We start from the raw sequence: 17,787 nt of genomic DNA, 5'->3' as shown, positions 1-17,787 counted from the left end.
AGAAGTATCTATAAACTCTTGAAGTATATGGTTACAATGCTATTTCTCTTGCGGCTTGACCACGTTTGAATAAGACACAGCAGTTTATATTTCAGACGAAAAAGGAGATGATGTATCGCCGCCCCTTAGGCCAGGCCAACCTGCATTCACGACGCCAGGTAACCAAATTCGACATGTTCGAATGGACCCACCCCGAATTTTCATTTCATTTTGGTGTAGTTTAGCAAAATGTCTTGTAACTATGTGTACTCTCTTCTATCAATTTCTCAATATTTTTGTTTACGTTCACTTTTACGTATTTTTTCCCTTCTGAAATCCCGTTATTGGCTAACGAAAGAAAGAGCTGTGATTTCTAGTAAACGATGCTTCAGAAGTATCTATAAACTCTTGAAGTATATGGTTACAATGCTATTTCTCTTGCGGCTTGACCACGTTTGAATAAGACACAGCAGTTTATATTTCAGACGAAAAAGGAGATGATGTATCGCCGCCCCTTAGGCCAGGCCAACCTGCATTCACGACGCCAGGTAACCAAATTCGACATGTTCGAATGGACCCACCCCGAATTTTCATTTCATTTTGGTGTAGTTTAGCAAAATGTCTTGTAACTATGTGTACTCTCTTCTATCAATTTCTCAATCTTTTTGTTTACGTTCACTTTTACGTATTTTTTCCCTTCTGAAATCCCGTTATTGGCTAACGAATGAAAGAGCTGTGATTTCCAGTAAACGGTGCTTCAGAAGTATCTATAAACTGTTGCAGTATATCGTTACAATGCTATTTCTCTTGCGGCTTGACCACGTTTGAATAAGACACAGCAGTTTATATGTCAGACGAAAAAGGAGATGATGTATCGCCGACCCCGGCGCCAAGCAAACCCGCATTCACGACGCCAGGTAACCCAATTCGACATGTTCGAATGGACACACCCCGAATTTTCATTTCATTTTGTTGTAGTTTAGCAAAATGTCTTGTAACTATGTGTACTCTCTTCTATCAATTTCTCAAAGTTTTTGTCTACGTTCACTTTTACGTATATTTTCCCTTCTGAAATCCCGTTAATGGCTAACGAATGAAAGAGCTGTGATTTCCAGTAAAGGATGCTTCAGAAGTACCGTAATTTCACGCGTATAAGCCGCACCGCAGATAAGCCGCAGGACGCGGTTTTAGGAACATTTTGAAAATTTCTTGGCAGATAAGCCGCGGGCAATACGAAACGACTGATTTGTCCGACAAAGGAGACCATTATGAAGGCCATAAACCCTGTAGTCCATACTCCAGGGTCGGCATAGTGTACAACAAAGGAGGTTAGTTCTAGAGTTCTACCAAGATCGGATTGTGCCCTTGTTGGGCGTTTTTCGTGGATTGATGGGTCAGTGGTCTTCCAGAAGACGCGAATCAGTGTCACCACTTTCGTTAAATCTGCTTGCATGGGGGAATGCACCAGGGATCAATCTACTCCAATGTGGACCCGCCCCTGTTAAGCACTGTTCGTGCATCGGCAGGGCAGTGCTGTTCCAGAGACAATGTCGGCCCTTTCGTTAAAAAAGGCGTATGGGGAAAATACCAGGGTACAATAGTCATCACATAAGCCGCACCGCTGGATAAGCCGCAGAGCGCCCGTGAGAAAAAAAATCGCGCTTAAGCCGCGGCTAATACGTGTGAAATTACGGTATATATAAACTGTTGCAGTATATCGTTACAATGCTATTTCTCTTGCGACTTGACCACGTTTGAATAAGACACAGCAGTTTATATTTCAGACGAAAAAAAAGGAGATGATGTATCGCCGTCCCCTACGCCAGGCAAGCCTGCATTCACGACGCCAGGTAACCAAATGCGACATGTTCGAAGGGACACACCCCGAATTTTCATTTCATTTTGGTGTAGTTTAGCAAAATGTCTTGTAACTATGTGTACTCTCTTCTATCAATTTCTCAAACTTTTTGTTTACGTTCACTTTTACGTATTTTTTCCCTTCTGAAATCCCGTTATTGGCTAACGAAAGAAAGAGCTGTGATTTCTAGTAAACGATGCTTCAGAAGTATCTATAAACTCTTGAAGTATATGGTTACAATGCTATTTCTCTTGCGGCTTGACCACGTTTGAATAAGACACAGCAGTTTATATTTCAGACGAAAAAGGAGATGATGTATCGCCGCCCCTTAGGCCAGGCCAACCTGCATTCACGACGCCAGGTAACCAAATTCGACATGTTCGAATGGACCCACCCCGAATTTTCATTTCATTTTGGTGTAGTTTAGCAAAATGTCTTGTAACTATGTGTACTCTCTTCTATCAATTTCTCAAACTTTTTGTTTACGTTCACTTTTACGTATTTTTTCCCTTCTGAAATCCCGTTATTGGCTAACGAAAGAAAGAGCTGTGATTTCTAGTAAACGATGCTTCAGAAGTATCTATAAACTCTTGAAGTATATGGTTACAATGCTATTTCTCTTGCGGCTTGACCACGTTTGAATAAGACACAGCAGTTTATATTTCAGACGAAAAAGGAGATGATGTATCGCCGCCCCTTAGGCCAGGCCAACCTGCATTCACGACGCCAGGTAACCAAATTCGACATGTTCGAATGGACCCACCCCGAATTTTCATTTCATTTTGGTGTAGTTTAGCAAAATGTCTTGTAACTATGTGTACTCTCTTCTATCAATTTCTCAATATTTTTGTTTACGTTCACTTTTACGTATTTTTTCCCTTCTGAAATCCCGTTATTGGCTAACGAAAGAAAGAGCTGTGATTTCTAGTAAACGATGCTTCAGAAGTATCTATAAACTCTTGAAGTATATGGTTACAATGCTATTTCTCTTGCGGCTTGACCACGTTTGAATAAGACACAGCAGTTTATATTTCAGACGAAAAAGGAGATGATGTATCGCCGCCCCTTAGGCCAGGCCAACCTGCATTCACGACGCCAGGTAACCAAATTCGACATGTTCGAATGGACCCACCCCGAATTTTCATTTCATTTTGGTGTAGTTTAGCAAAATGTCTTGTAACTATGTGTACTCTCTTCTATCAATTTCTCAATCTTTTTGTTTACGTTCACTTTTACGTATTTTTTCCCTTCTGAAATCCCGTTATTGGCTAACGAAAGAAAGAGCTGTGATTTCTAGTAAACGATGCTTCAGAAGTATCTATAAGCTCTTGAAGTATATGGTTACAATGCTATTTCTCTTGCGGCTTGACCACGTTTGAATAAGACACAGCAGTTTATATTTCAGACGAAAAAGGAGATGATGTATCGCCGCCCCTTAGGCCAGGCCAACCTGCATTCACGACGCCAGGTAACCAAATTCGACATGTTCGAATGGACCCACCCCGAATTTTCATTTCATTTTGGTGTAGTTTAGCAAAATGTCTTGTAACTATGTGTACTCTCTTCTATCAATTTCTCAATCTTTTTGTTTACGTTCACTTTTACGTATTTTTTCCCTTCTGAAATCCCGTTATTGGCTAACGAAAGAAAGAGCTGTGATTTCTAGTAAACGATGCTTCAGAAGTATCTATAAACTCTTGAAGTATATGGTTACAATGCTATTTCTCTTGCGGCTTGACCACGTTTGAATAAGACACAGCAGTTTATATTTCAGACGAAAAAGGAGATGATGTATCGCCGCCCCTTAGGCCAGGCCAACCTGCATTCACGACGCCAGGTAACCAAATTCGACATGTTCGAATGGACCCACCCCGAATTTTCATTTCATTTTGGTGTAGTTTAGCAAAATGTCTTGTAACTATGTGTACTCTCTTCTATCAATTTCTCAATCTTTTTGTTTACGTTCACTTTTACGTATTTTTTCCCTTCTGAAATCCCGTTATTGGCTAACGAATGAAAGAGCTGTGATTTCCAGTAAACGGTGCTTCAGAAGTATCTATAAACTGTTGCAGTATATCGTTACAATGCTATTTCTCTTGCGGCTTGACCACGTTTGAATAAGACACAGCAGTTTATATGTCAGACGAAAAAGGAGATGATGTATCGCCGACCCCGGCGCCAAGCAAACCCGCATTCACGACGCCAGGTAACCCAATTCGACATGTTCGAATGGACACACCCCGAATTTTCATTTCATTTTGTTGTAGTTTAGCAAAATGTCTTGTAACTATGTGTACTCTCTTCTATCAATTTCTCAAAGTTTTTGTCTACGTTCACTTTTACGTATATTTTCCCTTCTGAAATCCCGTTATTGGCTAACGAATGAAAGAGCTGTGATTTCCAGTAAAGGATGCTTCAGAAGTACCGTAATTTCACGCGTATAAGCCGCACCGCAGATAAGCCGCAGGACGCGGTTTTAGGAACATTTTGAAAATTTCTTGGCAGATAAGCCGCGGGCAATACGAAACGACTGATTTGTCCGACAAAGGAGACCATTATGAAGGCCATAAACCCTGTAGTCCATACTCCAGGGTCGGCATAGTGTACAACAAAGGAGGTTAGTTCTAGAGTTCTACCAAGATCGGATTGTGCCCTTGTTGGGCGTTTTTCGTGGATTGATGGGTCAGTGGTCTTCCAGAAGACGCGAATCAGTGTCACCACTTTCGTTAAATCTGCTTGCATGGGGGAATGCACCAGGGATCAATCTACTCCAATGTGGACCCGCCCCTGTTAAGCACTGTTCGTGCATCGGCAGGGCAGTGCTGTTCCAGAGACAATGTCGGCCCTTTCGTTAAAAAAGGCGTATGGGGAAAATACCAGGGTACAATAGTCATCACATAAGCCGCACCGCTGGATAAGCCGCAGAGCGCCCGTGAGAAAAAAAATCGCGCTTAAGCCGCGGCTAATACGTGTGAAATTACGGTATATATAAACTGTTGCAGTATATCGTTACAATGCTATTTCTCTTGCGACTTGACCACGTTTGAATAAGACACAGCAGTTTATATTTCAGACGAAAAAGGAGATGATGTATCGCCGTCCCCTACGCCAGGCAAGCCTGCATTCACGACGCCAGGTAACCAAATGCGACATGTTCGAAGGGACACACCCCGAATTTTCATTTCATTTTGGTGTAGTTTAGCAAAATGTCTTGTAACTATGTGTACTCTCTTCTATCAATTTCTCAAACTTTTTGTTTACGTTCACTTTTACGTATTTTTTCCCTTCTGAAATCCCGTTATTGGCTAACGAAAGAAAGAGCTGTGATTTCTAGTAAACGATGCTTCAGAAGTATCTATAAACTCTTGAAGTATATGGTTACAATGCTATTTCTCTTGCGGCTTGACCACGTTTGAATAAGACACAGCAGTTTATATTTCAGACGAAAAAGGAGATGATGTATCGCCGCCCCTTAGGCCAGGCCAACCTGCATTCACGACGCCAGGTAACCAAATTCGACATGTTCGAATGGACCCACCCCGAATTTTCATTTCATTTTGGTGTAGTTTAGCAAAATGTCTTGTAACTATGTGTACTCTCTTCTATCAATTTCTCAAACTTTTTGTTTACGTTCACTTTTACGTATTTTTTCCCTTCTGAAATCCCGTTATTGGCTAACGAAAGAAAGAGCTGTGATTTCTAGTAAACGATGCTTCAGAAGTATCTATAAACTCTTGAAGTATATGGTTACAATGCTATTTCTCTTGCGGCTTGACCACGTTTGAATAAGACACAGCAGTTTATATTTCAGACGAAAAAGGAGATGATGTATCGCCGCCCCTTAGGCCAGGCCAACCTGCATTCACGACGCCAGGTAACCAAATTCGACATGTTCGAATGGACCCACCCCGAATTTTCATTTCATTTTGGTGTAGTTTAGCAAAATGTCTTGTAACTATGTGTACTCTCTTCTATCAATTTCTCAATATTTTTGTTTACGTTCACTTTTACGTATTTTTTCCCTTCTGAAATCCCGTTATTGGCTAACGAAAGAAAGAGCTGTGATTTCTAGTAAACGATGCTTCAGAAGTATCTATAAACTCTTGAAGTATATGGTTACAATGCTATTTCTCTTGCGGCTTGACCACGTTTGAATAAGACACAGCAGTTTATATTTCAGACGAAAAAGGAGATGATGTATCGCCGCCCCTTAGGCCAGGCCAACCTGCATTCACGACGCCAGGTAACCAAATTCGACATGTTCGTATGGACCCACCCCGAATTTTCATTTCATTTTGGTGTAGTTTAGCAAAATGTCTTGTAACTATGTGTACTCTCTTCTATCAATTTCTCAATCTTTTTGTTTACGTTCACTTTTACGTATTTTTTCCCTTCTGAAATCCCGTTATTGGCTAACGAAAGAAAGAGCTGTGATTTCTAGTAAACGATGCTTCAGAAGTATCTATAAACTCTTGAAGTATATGGTTACAATGCTATTTCTCTTGCGGCTTGACCACGTTTGAATAAGACACAGCAGTTTATATTTCAGACGAAAAAGGAGATGATGTATCGCCGCCCCTTAGGCCAGGCCAACCTGCATTCACGACGCCAGGTAACCAAATTCGACATGTTCGAATGGACCCACCCCGAATTTTCATTTCATTTTGGTGTAGTTTAGCAAAATGTCTTGTAACTATGTGTACTCTCTTCTATCAATTTCTCAATCTTTTTGTTTACGTTCACTTTTACGTATCTTTTCCCTTCTGAAATCCCATTAATGGCTCACGAATGAAAGAGTTGTGATATCCAGTAAAGGATGCTTCAGAAGTATCTATAAACTGTTGCAGTATATCGTTACAATGATATTTCTCTTGCGGCTTGACCACGTTTGAATAAGACACAGCAGTTTATATTTCAGACGAAAAAGGAGATGATGTATCGCCGCCCCTTAGGCCAGGCAAACCTGCATTCACGACGCCAGGTAACCAAATTCGACATGTTCGAATGGACACACCCTGAATTTTCGTTTCATTTTGGTGTAGTTTAGCAAAATGTCTTGTAACCATGTGTACTCTCTTCTATCAATTTCTCAAACTTTTTGTTTACGTTCACTTTTACGTATTTTTTCCCTTCTGAAATCCCGTTAATGGCTAACGAATGAAAGAGCTGTGATTTCTAGTAAACGATGCTTCAGAAGTATCTATAAACTGTTGCAGTATATAGTCACAATCCTATTTCTCTTGCGGCTTGACCACGTTTGAATAAGGCACAGCAGTTTATATTTCAGACGAAAAAGGAGATGATCTATCGCCGTCCCCTACGCCAGGCAAGCCTGCACTCACGACGCCAGGTAACCAAATTCGACATGTTCGAATGGACACACCCCGAATTTTCGTTTCATTTTGGTGTAGTTTAGCAAAATGTCTTGTAACCATGTGTACTCTCTTCTATCAATTTCTCAAACTTTTTCTTTACGTTCACTTTTACGTATCTTTTCCCTTCTGAAATCCCATTAATGGCTCACGAATGAAAGAGTTGTGATATCCAGTAAAGGATGCTTCAGAAGTATCTATAAACTGTTGCAGTATATCGTTACAATGATATTTCTCTTGCGTCTTGACCACGTTTGAATAAGACACAGCAGTTTATATTTCAGACGAAAAAGGAGATGATGTATCGCCGCCCCTTAGGCCAGGCAAACCTGCATTCACGACGCCAGGTAACCAAATTCGACATGTTCGAATGGACACACCCTGAATTTTCGTTTCATTTTGGTGTAGTTTAGCAAAATGTCTTGTAACCATGTGTACTCTCTTCTATCAATTTCTCAAACTTTTTCTTTACGTTCACTTTTACGTATTTTTTCCGTTCTGTAATCCCGTTAATGGCTCACGAATGAAAGAGTTGTGATATCCAGTAAAGGATGCTTCAGAAGTATTTATAAACTGTTGCAGTATATCGTTACAATGCTATTTCTCTTGCGTCTTGACCACGTTTGAATAAGACACAGCAGTTTATGTTTCAGACGAAAAAGGAGATGATGTATCGCCGTCCCCTACGCCAGGCAAGCCTGCATTCACGACGCCAGGTAACCAAATTCGACATGTTCGAATGGACACACCCCGAATTTTCATTTCATTTTGGTGTAGTTTAGCAAAATGTCTTGTAACTATGTGTACTCTCTTCTATCAATTTCTCAAACTTTTTGTTTACGTTCACTTTTACGTATTTTTTCCCTTCTGAAATCCCGTTAATGGCTAACGAATAAAAGAGCTGTGATTTCTAGTAAACGATGCTTCAGAAGTATCTATAAACTGTTGCAGTATATCGTTACAATGCTATTTCTCTTGCGGCTTGACCACGTTTGAATAAGGCACAGCAGTTTATATTTCAGACGAAAAAGGAGATGATGTATCGTCGCCCCTTAGGCCAGGCAAACCTGCATTCACGACGCCAGGTAACCAAATTCGACATGTTCGAATGGACACACCCCGAATTTTCAGTTCATTTTGGAGTAGTTTAGCAAAATGTCTTGTAACTATGTGTACTCGCTTCTATCAATTTCTCAAACTTTTTGTTTACGTTCACTTTTACGTATCTTTTCCCTTCTGAAATACCGTTAATGGCTAACGAATCATAGAGCTGTGATTTCCAGTAAAGGATGCTTCAGAAGTATCTATAAACTGTTGCAGTATATCGTTACAATGCTATTTCTCTTGCGGCTTGGCCACGTTTGAATAAGGCACAGCAGTTTCTATTTCAGACGAAAAAGGAGATGATGTATCGCCGTCCCCTACACCAGGCAAACCTGCATTCACGACGCCAGGTAACCAAATTCGACATGTTCGAATGGACACACCCCGAATTTTCATTTCATTTTGGTGTAGTTTAGCAAAATGTCTTGTAGCTATGTGTACTCTCTTCTATCAATTTCTCAAACTTTTTGTTTACGTTCACTTTTACGTATTTTTTCCGTTCTGTAATCCCGTTAATGGCTAACGAATGAAAGAGCTGTGATTCCCAGTAAAGGATGCTTCAGAAGTATCTATAAACTGTTGCAGTATATCGTTACAATGATATTTCTCTTGCGTCTTGACCACGTTTGAATAAGACACAGCAGTTTATATTTCAGACGAAAAAGGAGATGATGTATCGCCGCCCCTTAGGCCAGGCAAGCCTGCATTCACGACGCCAGGTAACCAAATTCGACATGTTCGAATGGACACACCCCGAATTTTCATTTCATTTTGGTGTAGTTTAGCAAAATGTCTTGTAACTATGTGTACTCGCTTCTATCAATTTCTCAAACTTTTTGTTTACGTTCACTTTTACGTATCTTTTCCCTTCTGAAATACCGTTAATGGCTAACGAATCATAGAGCTGTGATTTGCAGTAAAGGATGCTTCAGAAGTATTTATAAACTGTTGCAGTATATCGTTACAATGATATTTCTCTTGCGGCTTGACCACGTTTGAATAAGACACAGCACTTTATATTTCAGACGAAAAAGGAGATGATGTATCGCCGTCCCCTACGCCAGGCAAACCTGCATTCACGACGCCAGGTAACCAAATTCAACATGTTCGAATGAACACACCCCGAATTTTCGTTTCATTTTGGTGTAGTTTAGCAAAATGTCTTGTAACCATGTGTACTCTCTTCTATCAATTTCTCAAACTTTTTCTTTACGTTCACTTTTGCATATTTTTTGCGTTTTGTAATCGCGTTAATGGCCGACCAATGAAAGAGCGGTGATTTTCAGCAGAGGATACTTCTGAAGTCTCAATACACTGTTGCAGTATATCATTACGATGCTGTTTCTCTTGTGGCTTGACCACGTTTGAATAAGACACGACACCTTGTATTTCAGATGAAAAAGGAGAGGATGTATCGCCATCCCCTACTCCAGGAAAACCTGCATTTGTGTCACCAGGTAACCAAATTCAACATGTTCCAATGGACACACCCCGAATTTTCATTTCATTTTGGTGTAGTTTAGCAAAATGTGTGGTAACTGTGTGTGCTCTCTTCTATGCATTTCTCAAACTTTTTCTTTACTTTCGCTTTTGCATATTCTTTTGCGTTTTGTAATCGCGTTAATGGCCGTCCAATGAAAGAGCGGTGATTTTCAGCAGAGGATACTTCTGAAGTCTCTATAAACTGTTGCAGTATACCGTTACAATGCTATTTCTCTTGCGGCTTCACCACGTTTGAATAAGACACAGGAGTTTATATTTCAGGAGAAAAAGGAGATGATGTACCGCCTTCCCCTACTCCAGGAAAACCTGCATTCACGACGCCAGGTAACCAAATTCGACATGTTCGAATGGACACACCCCGAATTTTCATTTCATTTTGGTGTAGTTTAGCAAAATGTCTTGTAACTATGTGTACTCGCTTCTATCAATTTCTCAAACTTTTTGTTTACGTTCACTTTTACGTATTTTTTCCCTTCTGAAACCCCGTTAATGGCTAACGAATGAAAGAGCTGTGATTTCCAGTAAAGGATGCTTCAGAAGTATCTAGAAACTGTTGCAGTATATCGTTACAATGTTATTTCTCTTGCGGCTTGACCACGTTTGAATAAGACACAGCAGTTTTTATTTCAGACGAAAAAGGAGATGATGTATCGCCGTCCCCTACGCCAGGCAAACCTGCATTCACGACGCCAGGTAACCAAATTCAACATGTTCGAATGAACACACCCCGAATTTTCATTTCATTTTGGTGTAGTTGAGCAAAATGTGTGGTAACTGTGTGTGCTCTCTTCTATGCATTTCTCAAACTTTTTCTTTACTTTCGCTTTTGCATATTTTTTGCGTTTTGTAATCGCGTTAATGGCCGACCAATGAAAGAGCGGTGATTTTCAGCAGAGGATACTTCTGAAGTCTCTATAAACTGTTGCAGTATACCGTTACAATGCTATTTCTCTTGCGGCTTCACCACGTTTGAATAAGACACAGGAGTTTATATTTCAGACGAAAAACAAGATGATGTATCGCCGTCCCCTACGCCAGGAGAACCTGCATTCGGGACGCCAGGTAACGAAATTCAGCATGTTCGAATGGACACACCCCTAATTTTTATTTCATTTTGGTGTAGTTTAGCAAAATGTCTCGTAACTATGTGTGCTCTCTTCTATGCATTTCTAAAACTCTTTGTTTACGTTCACTTTTAGCATTTTTTGTTGCCTTCTGTAATCCCGTTAACGGCTGACGAATGAAAGAGCTGTGATTTCCAGTAAAGGATGCTTTAGAAGTCTACAAACTGTTGCAGTATATCGTTACAATGCTATTTCTCTTGCGGCTTGACCAAGTTTGAATAAGACACAGCAGTTTATACTTCAGACGAAAAAGGAGATGATGTATCGCCAACCCCTACTCCAAGAAGACCTGCATTTGTGACACCAGGTAACCAAATTCAACATGTTCCAATGGACACACCCCGAATTTTCATTTCATTTTGGTGTAGTTTAGCAAAATGTGTGGTAACTGTGTGTGCTGTCATCCATGCATTTCTTAAACTTTTGGTTTATGTTCACTTTTACATATTTTTTGCGTTTTGTAATCGCGTTAATGGCTGACCAATGAAAGAATGTTGATTTTCAGCAGAGGATACTTCTGAAGTCTCTATAAACTGCTGCAGTATATCGTTACAATGCTATTTTTCTTGCGGCTTGACCACGTTTGAATAAGACACGACACCTTGTATTTCAGATGAAAAAGGAGAGGATGTATCGCCATCCCCTACTCCAGGAAAACCTGCATTTGTGTCACCAGGTAACCAAATTCAACATGTTCCAATGGACACACCCCGAATTTTCATTTCATTTTGGTGTAGTTTAGCAAAATGTGTGGTAACTGTGTGTGCTCTCTTCTATGCATTTCTCAAACTTTTTCTTTACTTTCCCTTTTGCATATTCTTTTGCGTTTTGTAATCGCGTTAATGGCCGTCCAATGAAAGAGCGGTGATTTTCAGCAGAGGATACTTCTGAAGTCTCTATAAACTGTTGCAGTATACCGTTACAATGCTATTTCTCTTGCGGCTTCACCACGTTTGAATAAGACACAGGAGTTTATATTTCAGGAGAAAAAGGAGATGATGTACCGCCTTCCCCTACTCCAGGAAAACCTGCATTCGTGACACCAGGTAACCAAATTCAACATGTTCTTATGGAGACGAATTTTCATTTCATATTACCATAGCTGAGCAAAGGGTCTGGTAACAAGCTAGTACGCGCGCTCTTTTATATGAATTTCTCACACTTTTTTCTAAGTTCATAATTCTACTTTTTTTTTTTGCGGGATGTCTGCTTTTTGTAATGTATGCACTCAGTAATAGCTCACGAATGAAAGCGAGACTATTTACCGGACTGTGGGAGTCTCTCTAAGCTGTTCCATAACTCAATACAATGGTATTTCTCTCGCGGCTTGACCACATTTGAATAAGACACACAAATGTACATTTCGGGCAAATCAGGAGATGATGTGTCGCTGTCTCCCACTCCAGCAAAGCCCACAACCGTCGCAGCAGGTAACCAGATTTGAGGTGTTAGAATGGAGAGAGAACGAATGTTAATTGCATGTTACTGTCGATTAGCAAAAAGTCTGGTAACTGGTGGGAGGAAATATGCTTATTGAAAAAAAAGCGAGGAAAGGTTACTCAGGCATAGGCCGACTAGCTATTCCTTCCATAAAAAGAACACGAAAAAAACACAGACAGACAGACAAAAGGGCCTTAGAGGCTGGTCGATAGACCCGTGGCACGGAGAAAGCTCAAGAGGGTAGTCGTAAATGCCCCCTGCTTGTGCAGGACTGGGCCGAGCAGGGTGGCCAAAGTGACGCTAGGGTAGCCAAGTTGTCTCAAGTGGCGTTGGAGGATGAGTCTTTATGAGAGGTACCGGTTGCAGGATAGGAGGCAGTGCTCCATGTCGGCATCCGCACAAGAAGTTGCGCAATTGGGGGAGTTCGTGTGGCGCATTTTATTCAGGGGTGAGGGTGTCCGTGCAACATTCATTCGAAGACGGTGGAGGAGTGATTCTTCAGCTCTATCGCAACGGCGGGCAATAGTAAAGTCCTGCAGGTGGTCAATGAGACGTACGAAATGATGATATGCCGGGTACGGACACAGCGCCACCGGCGAATGTGCAGGGAGCAGGCAGAGATCGTTAGGGGCAGAGGGGTGGCAGGGAGATGTTGCGTGTCTTGCTATTGTGTTTGCGCGGGTGTTCCCAAGAAGACCTACGTGTCCCGGGATCCACTGAAGCGTCACAGAATGACCAGTAGACGCGAGTTTTGTCAGAGCTTGCAGTATGAGCGCGTGGAGAGTGCATATGGTGTTGGGGCAAAAAGAGAGCAGCAGATCCAGTGAAGCCTTTCTGTCAGTCAGAACAACCCACTGTGCAGCCGGCAGACCGAGCAAGTGCTGTAGAGCCGACAGGATGCCGAGGAGTTCTGCTTCCATAGAGGACATTGGGTATGGGAGGACAAAGGCATGCTGAAAGTCACTATCAGGGGTGTAAAATGCAGCGCCCGGGATGTCTGCCGTGACTGAGCTGTCCCTGTATACCTGGCGATGGTTCTGATACGTGGATTGCAGAAACTCGAGAGAGAGTTGGAGGGCTACAGGTGCGGGAGTGTCACGCTTGCGCTGAAAGCCAGGGATGGTGGAGCATATATCAGGACATCCAAAGGTCCACATTGCAGGCGCATAAGAGGGAATGGTTGAGGAGGAAGGAAGATGATCCTTCAGGCGGGCGATGGCCTTGCCGAAAGCTGAGTCAGGGCAGTCGTCGTGAATATGGCGAAGATACTGGTGAGGGTGACTGGTGAGATAGCGAGTATATACTCGAAGGGTATCAGCATCCCGCGGAAGGGGAACAGGCGTCTCCCATGGTTCAGCAAGAGTACAGTAAGTCTCTGATGTTCGTGGTACTCCCAGACAAATGCGAAGGCCGCGGGCCTGGATGTTAAGTAGTTCGGGCTCCTGTGTTTGGCTGAAGGCATGCAAGATAGGGTGGCTGCAGCGCAGTGTCCCCAACACGACGGCCTGAGGGACGCAATGAAGATCAGAGCAGGACGGGCCCCAGGATGCACCAGCGATACGTCTGGGGACGTGAACCGAGCAGGCCGCCTTTGTGGTAATCATCTTCACATGGCGGGACCACGTTAGGTCGCAATCAAGTATTAGACCTAGGCATCGGCACGACGTGGCAAAAAAAAGGAGGTGAGCCGTCAAGGTAAAGCGGATACCTGTGGAAGCGTTTCCGTGAAAACGTCATTGCAAGTCTTCGCCGCGGAGACTGTTAGGCCACGGGAGGCAAGATAGGTGGCAATCACATGCAGAGAGCGTTGCAGTCGGCGCTGGATCGAATCTCGACGGGTTGCAGAAGCCCAGATGCAGATGTCATCGGCGTATATCGTGATGGATGTATGAGCAGGGAGCAACGGGGTAAGGCAGATTAAAGAGGAGGGGGTTACGCACACTGCCCTGTGGGACCTCACGAGTCACGTGGTGCTTGGTGGTGTCACCATCAGCGGTGCGCACGAAGAGATAGCGGCCTGATAAAAAGTCTTGTATCCACCGCAGAGGGCAGCCGCCAACTTGAGCCGCAGCAAGAGCGTCAAGGATGGCAGCATGGTAAACGCTGCCGTAGGCTTTCTTTACGTCGAGGAACACAGCGACAGTCAATAATCCATCTGCTTTGGCTTGTTGTACCTGGTTGACTAGGGTGACGACACAGTCCAGCGCTGAGCGGCCCGGGGTGAAACCCGCCATCACTTCCGGGAAATACTCAGCAGCAACTAGGATTACGTTAGCTCTCTTGTATGAATGTATTAATTTCTTACACTTTTATATAATTTATTTTTCTGTATATCTGCTGTTTATTTCATTTTCTTGATAATGCTGTGAGTTAACCTGGTGTTAAGCTGTGAGTCCGAGCATTGAACAGTGAGCCATCGATTGAGAAATTCCCTCACTTTGGGAACAGTGCCAACGACAAGGCGCTTCTTTTATCCTCCCGCTAGTGCGGTTTGTGAAATCCGCACTGCTAAGTAGTGAACCATGTTTCATGCAACAAACCTTGAAAACACCATACTTGTTACCTGGGTGTAAGGGCGTGGTGGGTGCAGTGCACTCTAAACACCGTTCCTCTTTAAAAAAAAAAAAACATTTTAAGAGGTACGAGCTTGCAAAAATGTACCTTTTATTTTGAACAGTACAGGAAATCGTATAAGGTACTGTCCGTACAAAATACGCCACTAGGGCGTAGGCAGAATATATATACATATATATATTGTAGAGCGGAAGAGCGCAGGTAGGCGTGACCGTAGGAATAGGTTTATTCAGACAGCCGCGCGGGAGTGGCGCGAGTCATCGTCGTCAGCTGACGTGTCGTTATCTTCACTACATTGCCCCCCCTCGGAAGACGGAAGCCCGGTGATGTCGGGAGCGGTGGACTGTGAAGCCGTGGTCTCGGGTGTGTGGCCAGGGAGAGTGACGAAAGGCTTCATCCGCATGACATGGACGACTTCGGTGCCACGGGATCGACGATCAGGTGGTGGGGTAAGGGGCGTCACTTCATAGTTGAGGGGCGAAAGCTTTCGAGTGACACGGTATGGGCCAACATAGCGCTTCATACGCTTCGATGAGCGGCCGGGTACACGAAGCGGAGTCCATAGAAGGACTTCGTCGCCGACTTCGTAGCGGACTTGCCGATGGCGTTCGTCGTACCGAAAGCGCTCTGTGTCCTGATTTTCCAAGGTACGCAAACGCGCGAGTTGACGAGTCTCCTCGGCATGGGCGGCCGCGTCGAGAACCACGTCTGGGTCATCAGAGTGCGGGGGGCAAGGAAAAAGAGTGTCCAAGATTGTGGTCGGAGCACGGGAGTACAGAAGGTAATAGGGGCTGTATGCAGTGGTACGCTGACGAGCAGTATTATAGGCGAAGGTGACGAAAGGGAGGACGACATCCCAATTGGTGTGGTCACAGGAGACGTATATCGAAAGCATGTCGCCAAGGGTGCGGTTGAAACGCTCGGTCAGGCCATTGGTTTGCGGATGATATGCGGTGGTGAGGGCGTGGACGGTGCTGCAGGCTCGAAGCAGTGCGCTGACGACAGCAGAAAGGAAAGGAGTGCCACGATCGCTGAGCAACGTACGAGGAGCACCATGGCGAAGCACTATGTTGTGGAGAAGGAAGGTCGTCACTGCGTCCGCACTATTAGTGGGAACGGCTTGTGTTTCTACATAGCGGGTCATGTGATCCACGGCGACGATTATCCAGCGGTTACCAGACGCTGAGGGCGGGAAGGGTCCGAGGAAATCAATCCCGAGGCGGTCGAAAGGCTTCTCTGGTGGAGGAAGCGGTTGAAGAAGCCCTGCGGGAAGACCTGGCGGCCGCTTACGATGTTGGCAGGGGACACAAGCTCGGACGTGTTTCCAAACAGACTGATACATGCCTTTCCAGAAGAAACGGTCAGCGACGCGAGTGTAAGTCTTGAGAAAGCCCAGGTGCCCGGCAGTAGGATCGTCGTGGCAACTGCGAATAATGTGGCCTTGCAAGGTACATGGAACAACGAGGAGCCAGCGGTTGCCGTCAGGGCGATAATTCTTGCGATATAAAGTGCCGTCAAGCAAAGCGTAGGATTTCGCTTTACGGTGGAGACGTCTAGGAGCAGGGTGGTCGGGTTGTTGGAGAACCTGGAGCAGAGGCTGAAGAAGACGATCGCGGTGTTGCTCAGCTGCGACGTCGATAGATGATAAGGGGCAGAGGGGTTGAGCCGGCAATGTGGCGCATTCAGAAGGAGACGGGAGCATGCGGGACAGGGCGTCAGCATCACTGTGTCTGCGCCCAGACTTGTAGATCACCGTGATGTCGTACGGCTGTAACTTGAGCACCCATCGGCCAAGGCGTCCACAGGGGTCTTTAAGGTTGGATAGCCAGCAGAGGGAGTGGTGGTCCGTTACGACGGTAAACGGGCGGCCGTAAAGGTATGGACGAAATTTCGAGATTGCCCACACAACGGCGAGGCATTCTTTCTCTGTGGTTGAGTAATTGCGTTCCGGACGGGAGAGCGTCCGGCTGGCGTACCCGACGACACGCTCAGTACCATCGATTGTTTGCACTAGGACAGCTCCCAAGCCAGTGGCGCTGGCATCGGTATGCAACTCCGTGCGTGCTCCTGGGACGAAAAAGGCGAGGACAGGTTCGTTGGTGAGACATTCCTTCAAATGGTTGTACGAAAGGGACGCAACATCGTTCCAATGATACGGCGCATCCCGCTTGAGAAGGGCATACAATGGTTCAGCGATGTCGGCGAAGTGGGGTATGAAATGGCGGAAGTAGGAGCATAATCCCAAAAAGGCACGTAATTCCTTGATTGACGACGGGGGAGGAAAGTTCCGCACCGCATCAACTTTCTTGGGATCAGGGTGAATGCCAGTCCGATCGACGACGTGGCCTAGAACCGTAATACGACGACTGCCAAAGACGCACTTCTTCGAGTTGAGCTGCAGACGTGCGGCACGAAACCGGGAAAGGGCGCGGAAGAGCGCAGGTAGGCGTGACCGTAGGAATAGGTTTATTCAGACAGCCGCGCGGGAGTGGCGCGAGTCATCGTCGTCATCTGACGTGTCGTTATCTTCACTACAATATATATATATATATATCTTTTTTTTTAGGGGGGAGGTGGCGCAAAACAACTATCTATCAGTGCTCCCAGATTTACGCGGCAAATTTGTGATCGTCAGCCAGAGGTGATCACGTTTTTCAGCGTATATTGTAAGGTACTCCGCTTCAAAGGTACATCCCTTACAAGGTACGCCTGTATGCAGTCAGATAGTAAGGTACAGCGTATACACTATTTTCCGTAGTACCTTACACCCAGCTCTTTCGCCAACGCAAGCAAGAGAGGCGCAAAGCCATAGCAGGACACCAGGGAGGAAGCA

The 17,787-nt window shown here is 44.3% G+C and overlaps 1 protein-coding gene and 1 long non-coding RNA gene across 2 annotated transcripts in view; both read left to right on the top strand.

The window, feature by feature from the left end:
- Positions 1-455: 455 nt before the first annotated feature.
- On the top strand, positions 456-2,198 carry LOC135383225 (uncharacterized). The gene is made up of 3 exons (XR_010419757.1): positions 456-527; positions 1,764-1,829; positions 2,136-2,198. It is a non-coding gene; the product is annotated as an uncharacterized LOC135383225 (long non-coding RNA).
- A 3,583-nt stretch (positions 2,199-5,781) lies between these two features.
- LOC135384413 (uncharacterized) overlaps positions 5,782-17,787 on the top strand; it is a 74,729-nt gene continuing 62,723 nt past the window's right edge. Inside the window, exons 1-16 of the mRNA XM_064613615.1 lie at positions 5,782-5,788; positions 6,375-6,449; positions 7,125-7,187; positions 7,494-7,556; positions 7,863-7,925; positions 8,232-8,294; positions 8,601-8,663; positions 8,970-9,032; positions 9,339-9,401; positions 9,708-9,770; positions 10,078-10,140; positions 10,435-10,509; positions 10,816-10,878; positions 11,173-11,247; positions 11,554-11,616; positions 11,924-11,986. Of these exons, the coding sequence (XP_064469685.1) occupies positions 5,782-5,788; positions 6,375-6,449; positions 7,125-7,187; positions 7,494-7,556; positions 7,863-7,925; positions 8,232-8,294; positions 8,601-8,663; positions 8,970-9,032; positions 9,339-9,401; positions 9,708-9,770; positions 10,078-10,140; positions 10,435-10,509; positions 10,816-10,878; positions 11,173-11,247; positions 11,554-11,616; positions 11,924-11,986 (988 nt within the window). The remainder of the gene's footprint in view (positions 5,789-6,374; positions 6,450-7,124; positions 7,188-7,493; positions 7,557-7,862; positions 7,926-8,231; positions 8,295-8,600; positions 8,664-8,969; positions 9,033-9,338; positions 9,402-9,707; positions 9,771-10,077; positions 10,141-10,434; positions 10,510-10,815; positions 10,879-11,172; positions 11,248-11,553; positions 11,617-11,923; positions 11,987-17,787) is intronic.

This window comes from Ornithodoros turicata, chromosome 2 (genome assembly GCF_037126465.1).
Source record: "Ornithodoros turicata isolate Travis chromosome 2, ASM3712646v1, whole genome shotgun sequence".
NCBI classification, from domain to species: Eukaryota; Metazoa; Arthropoda; class Arachnida; order Ixodida; family Argasidae; genus Ornithodoros; species Ornithodoros turicata.
Note: the sequence above shows the minus strand (reverse complement) of the source record. Positions and strands in the feature narration are given on the sequence as shown.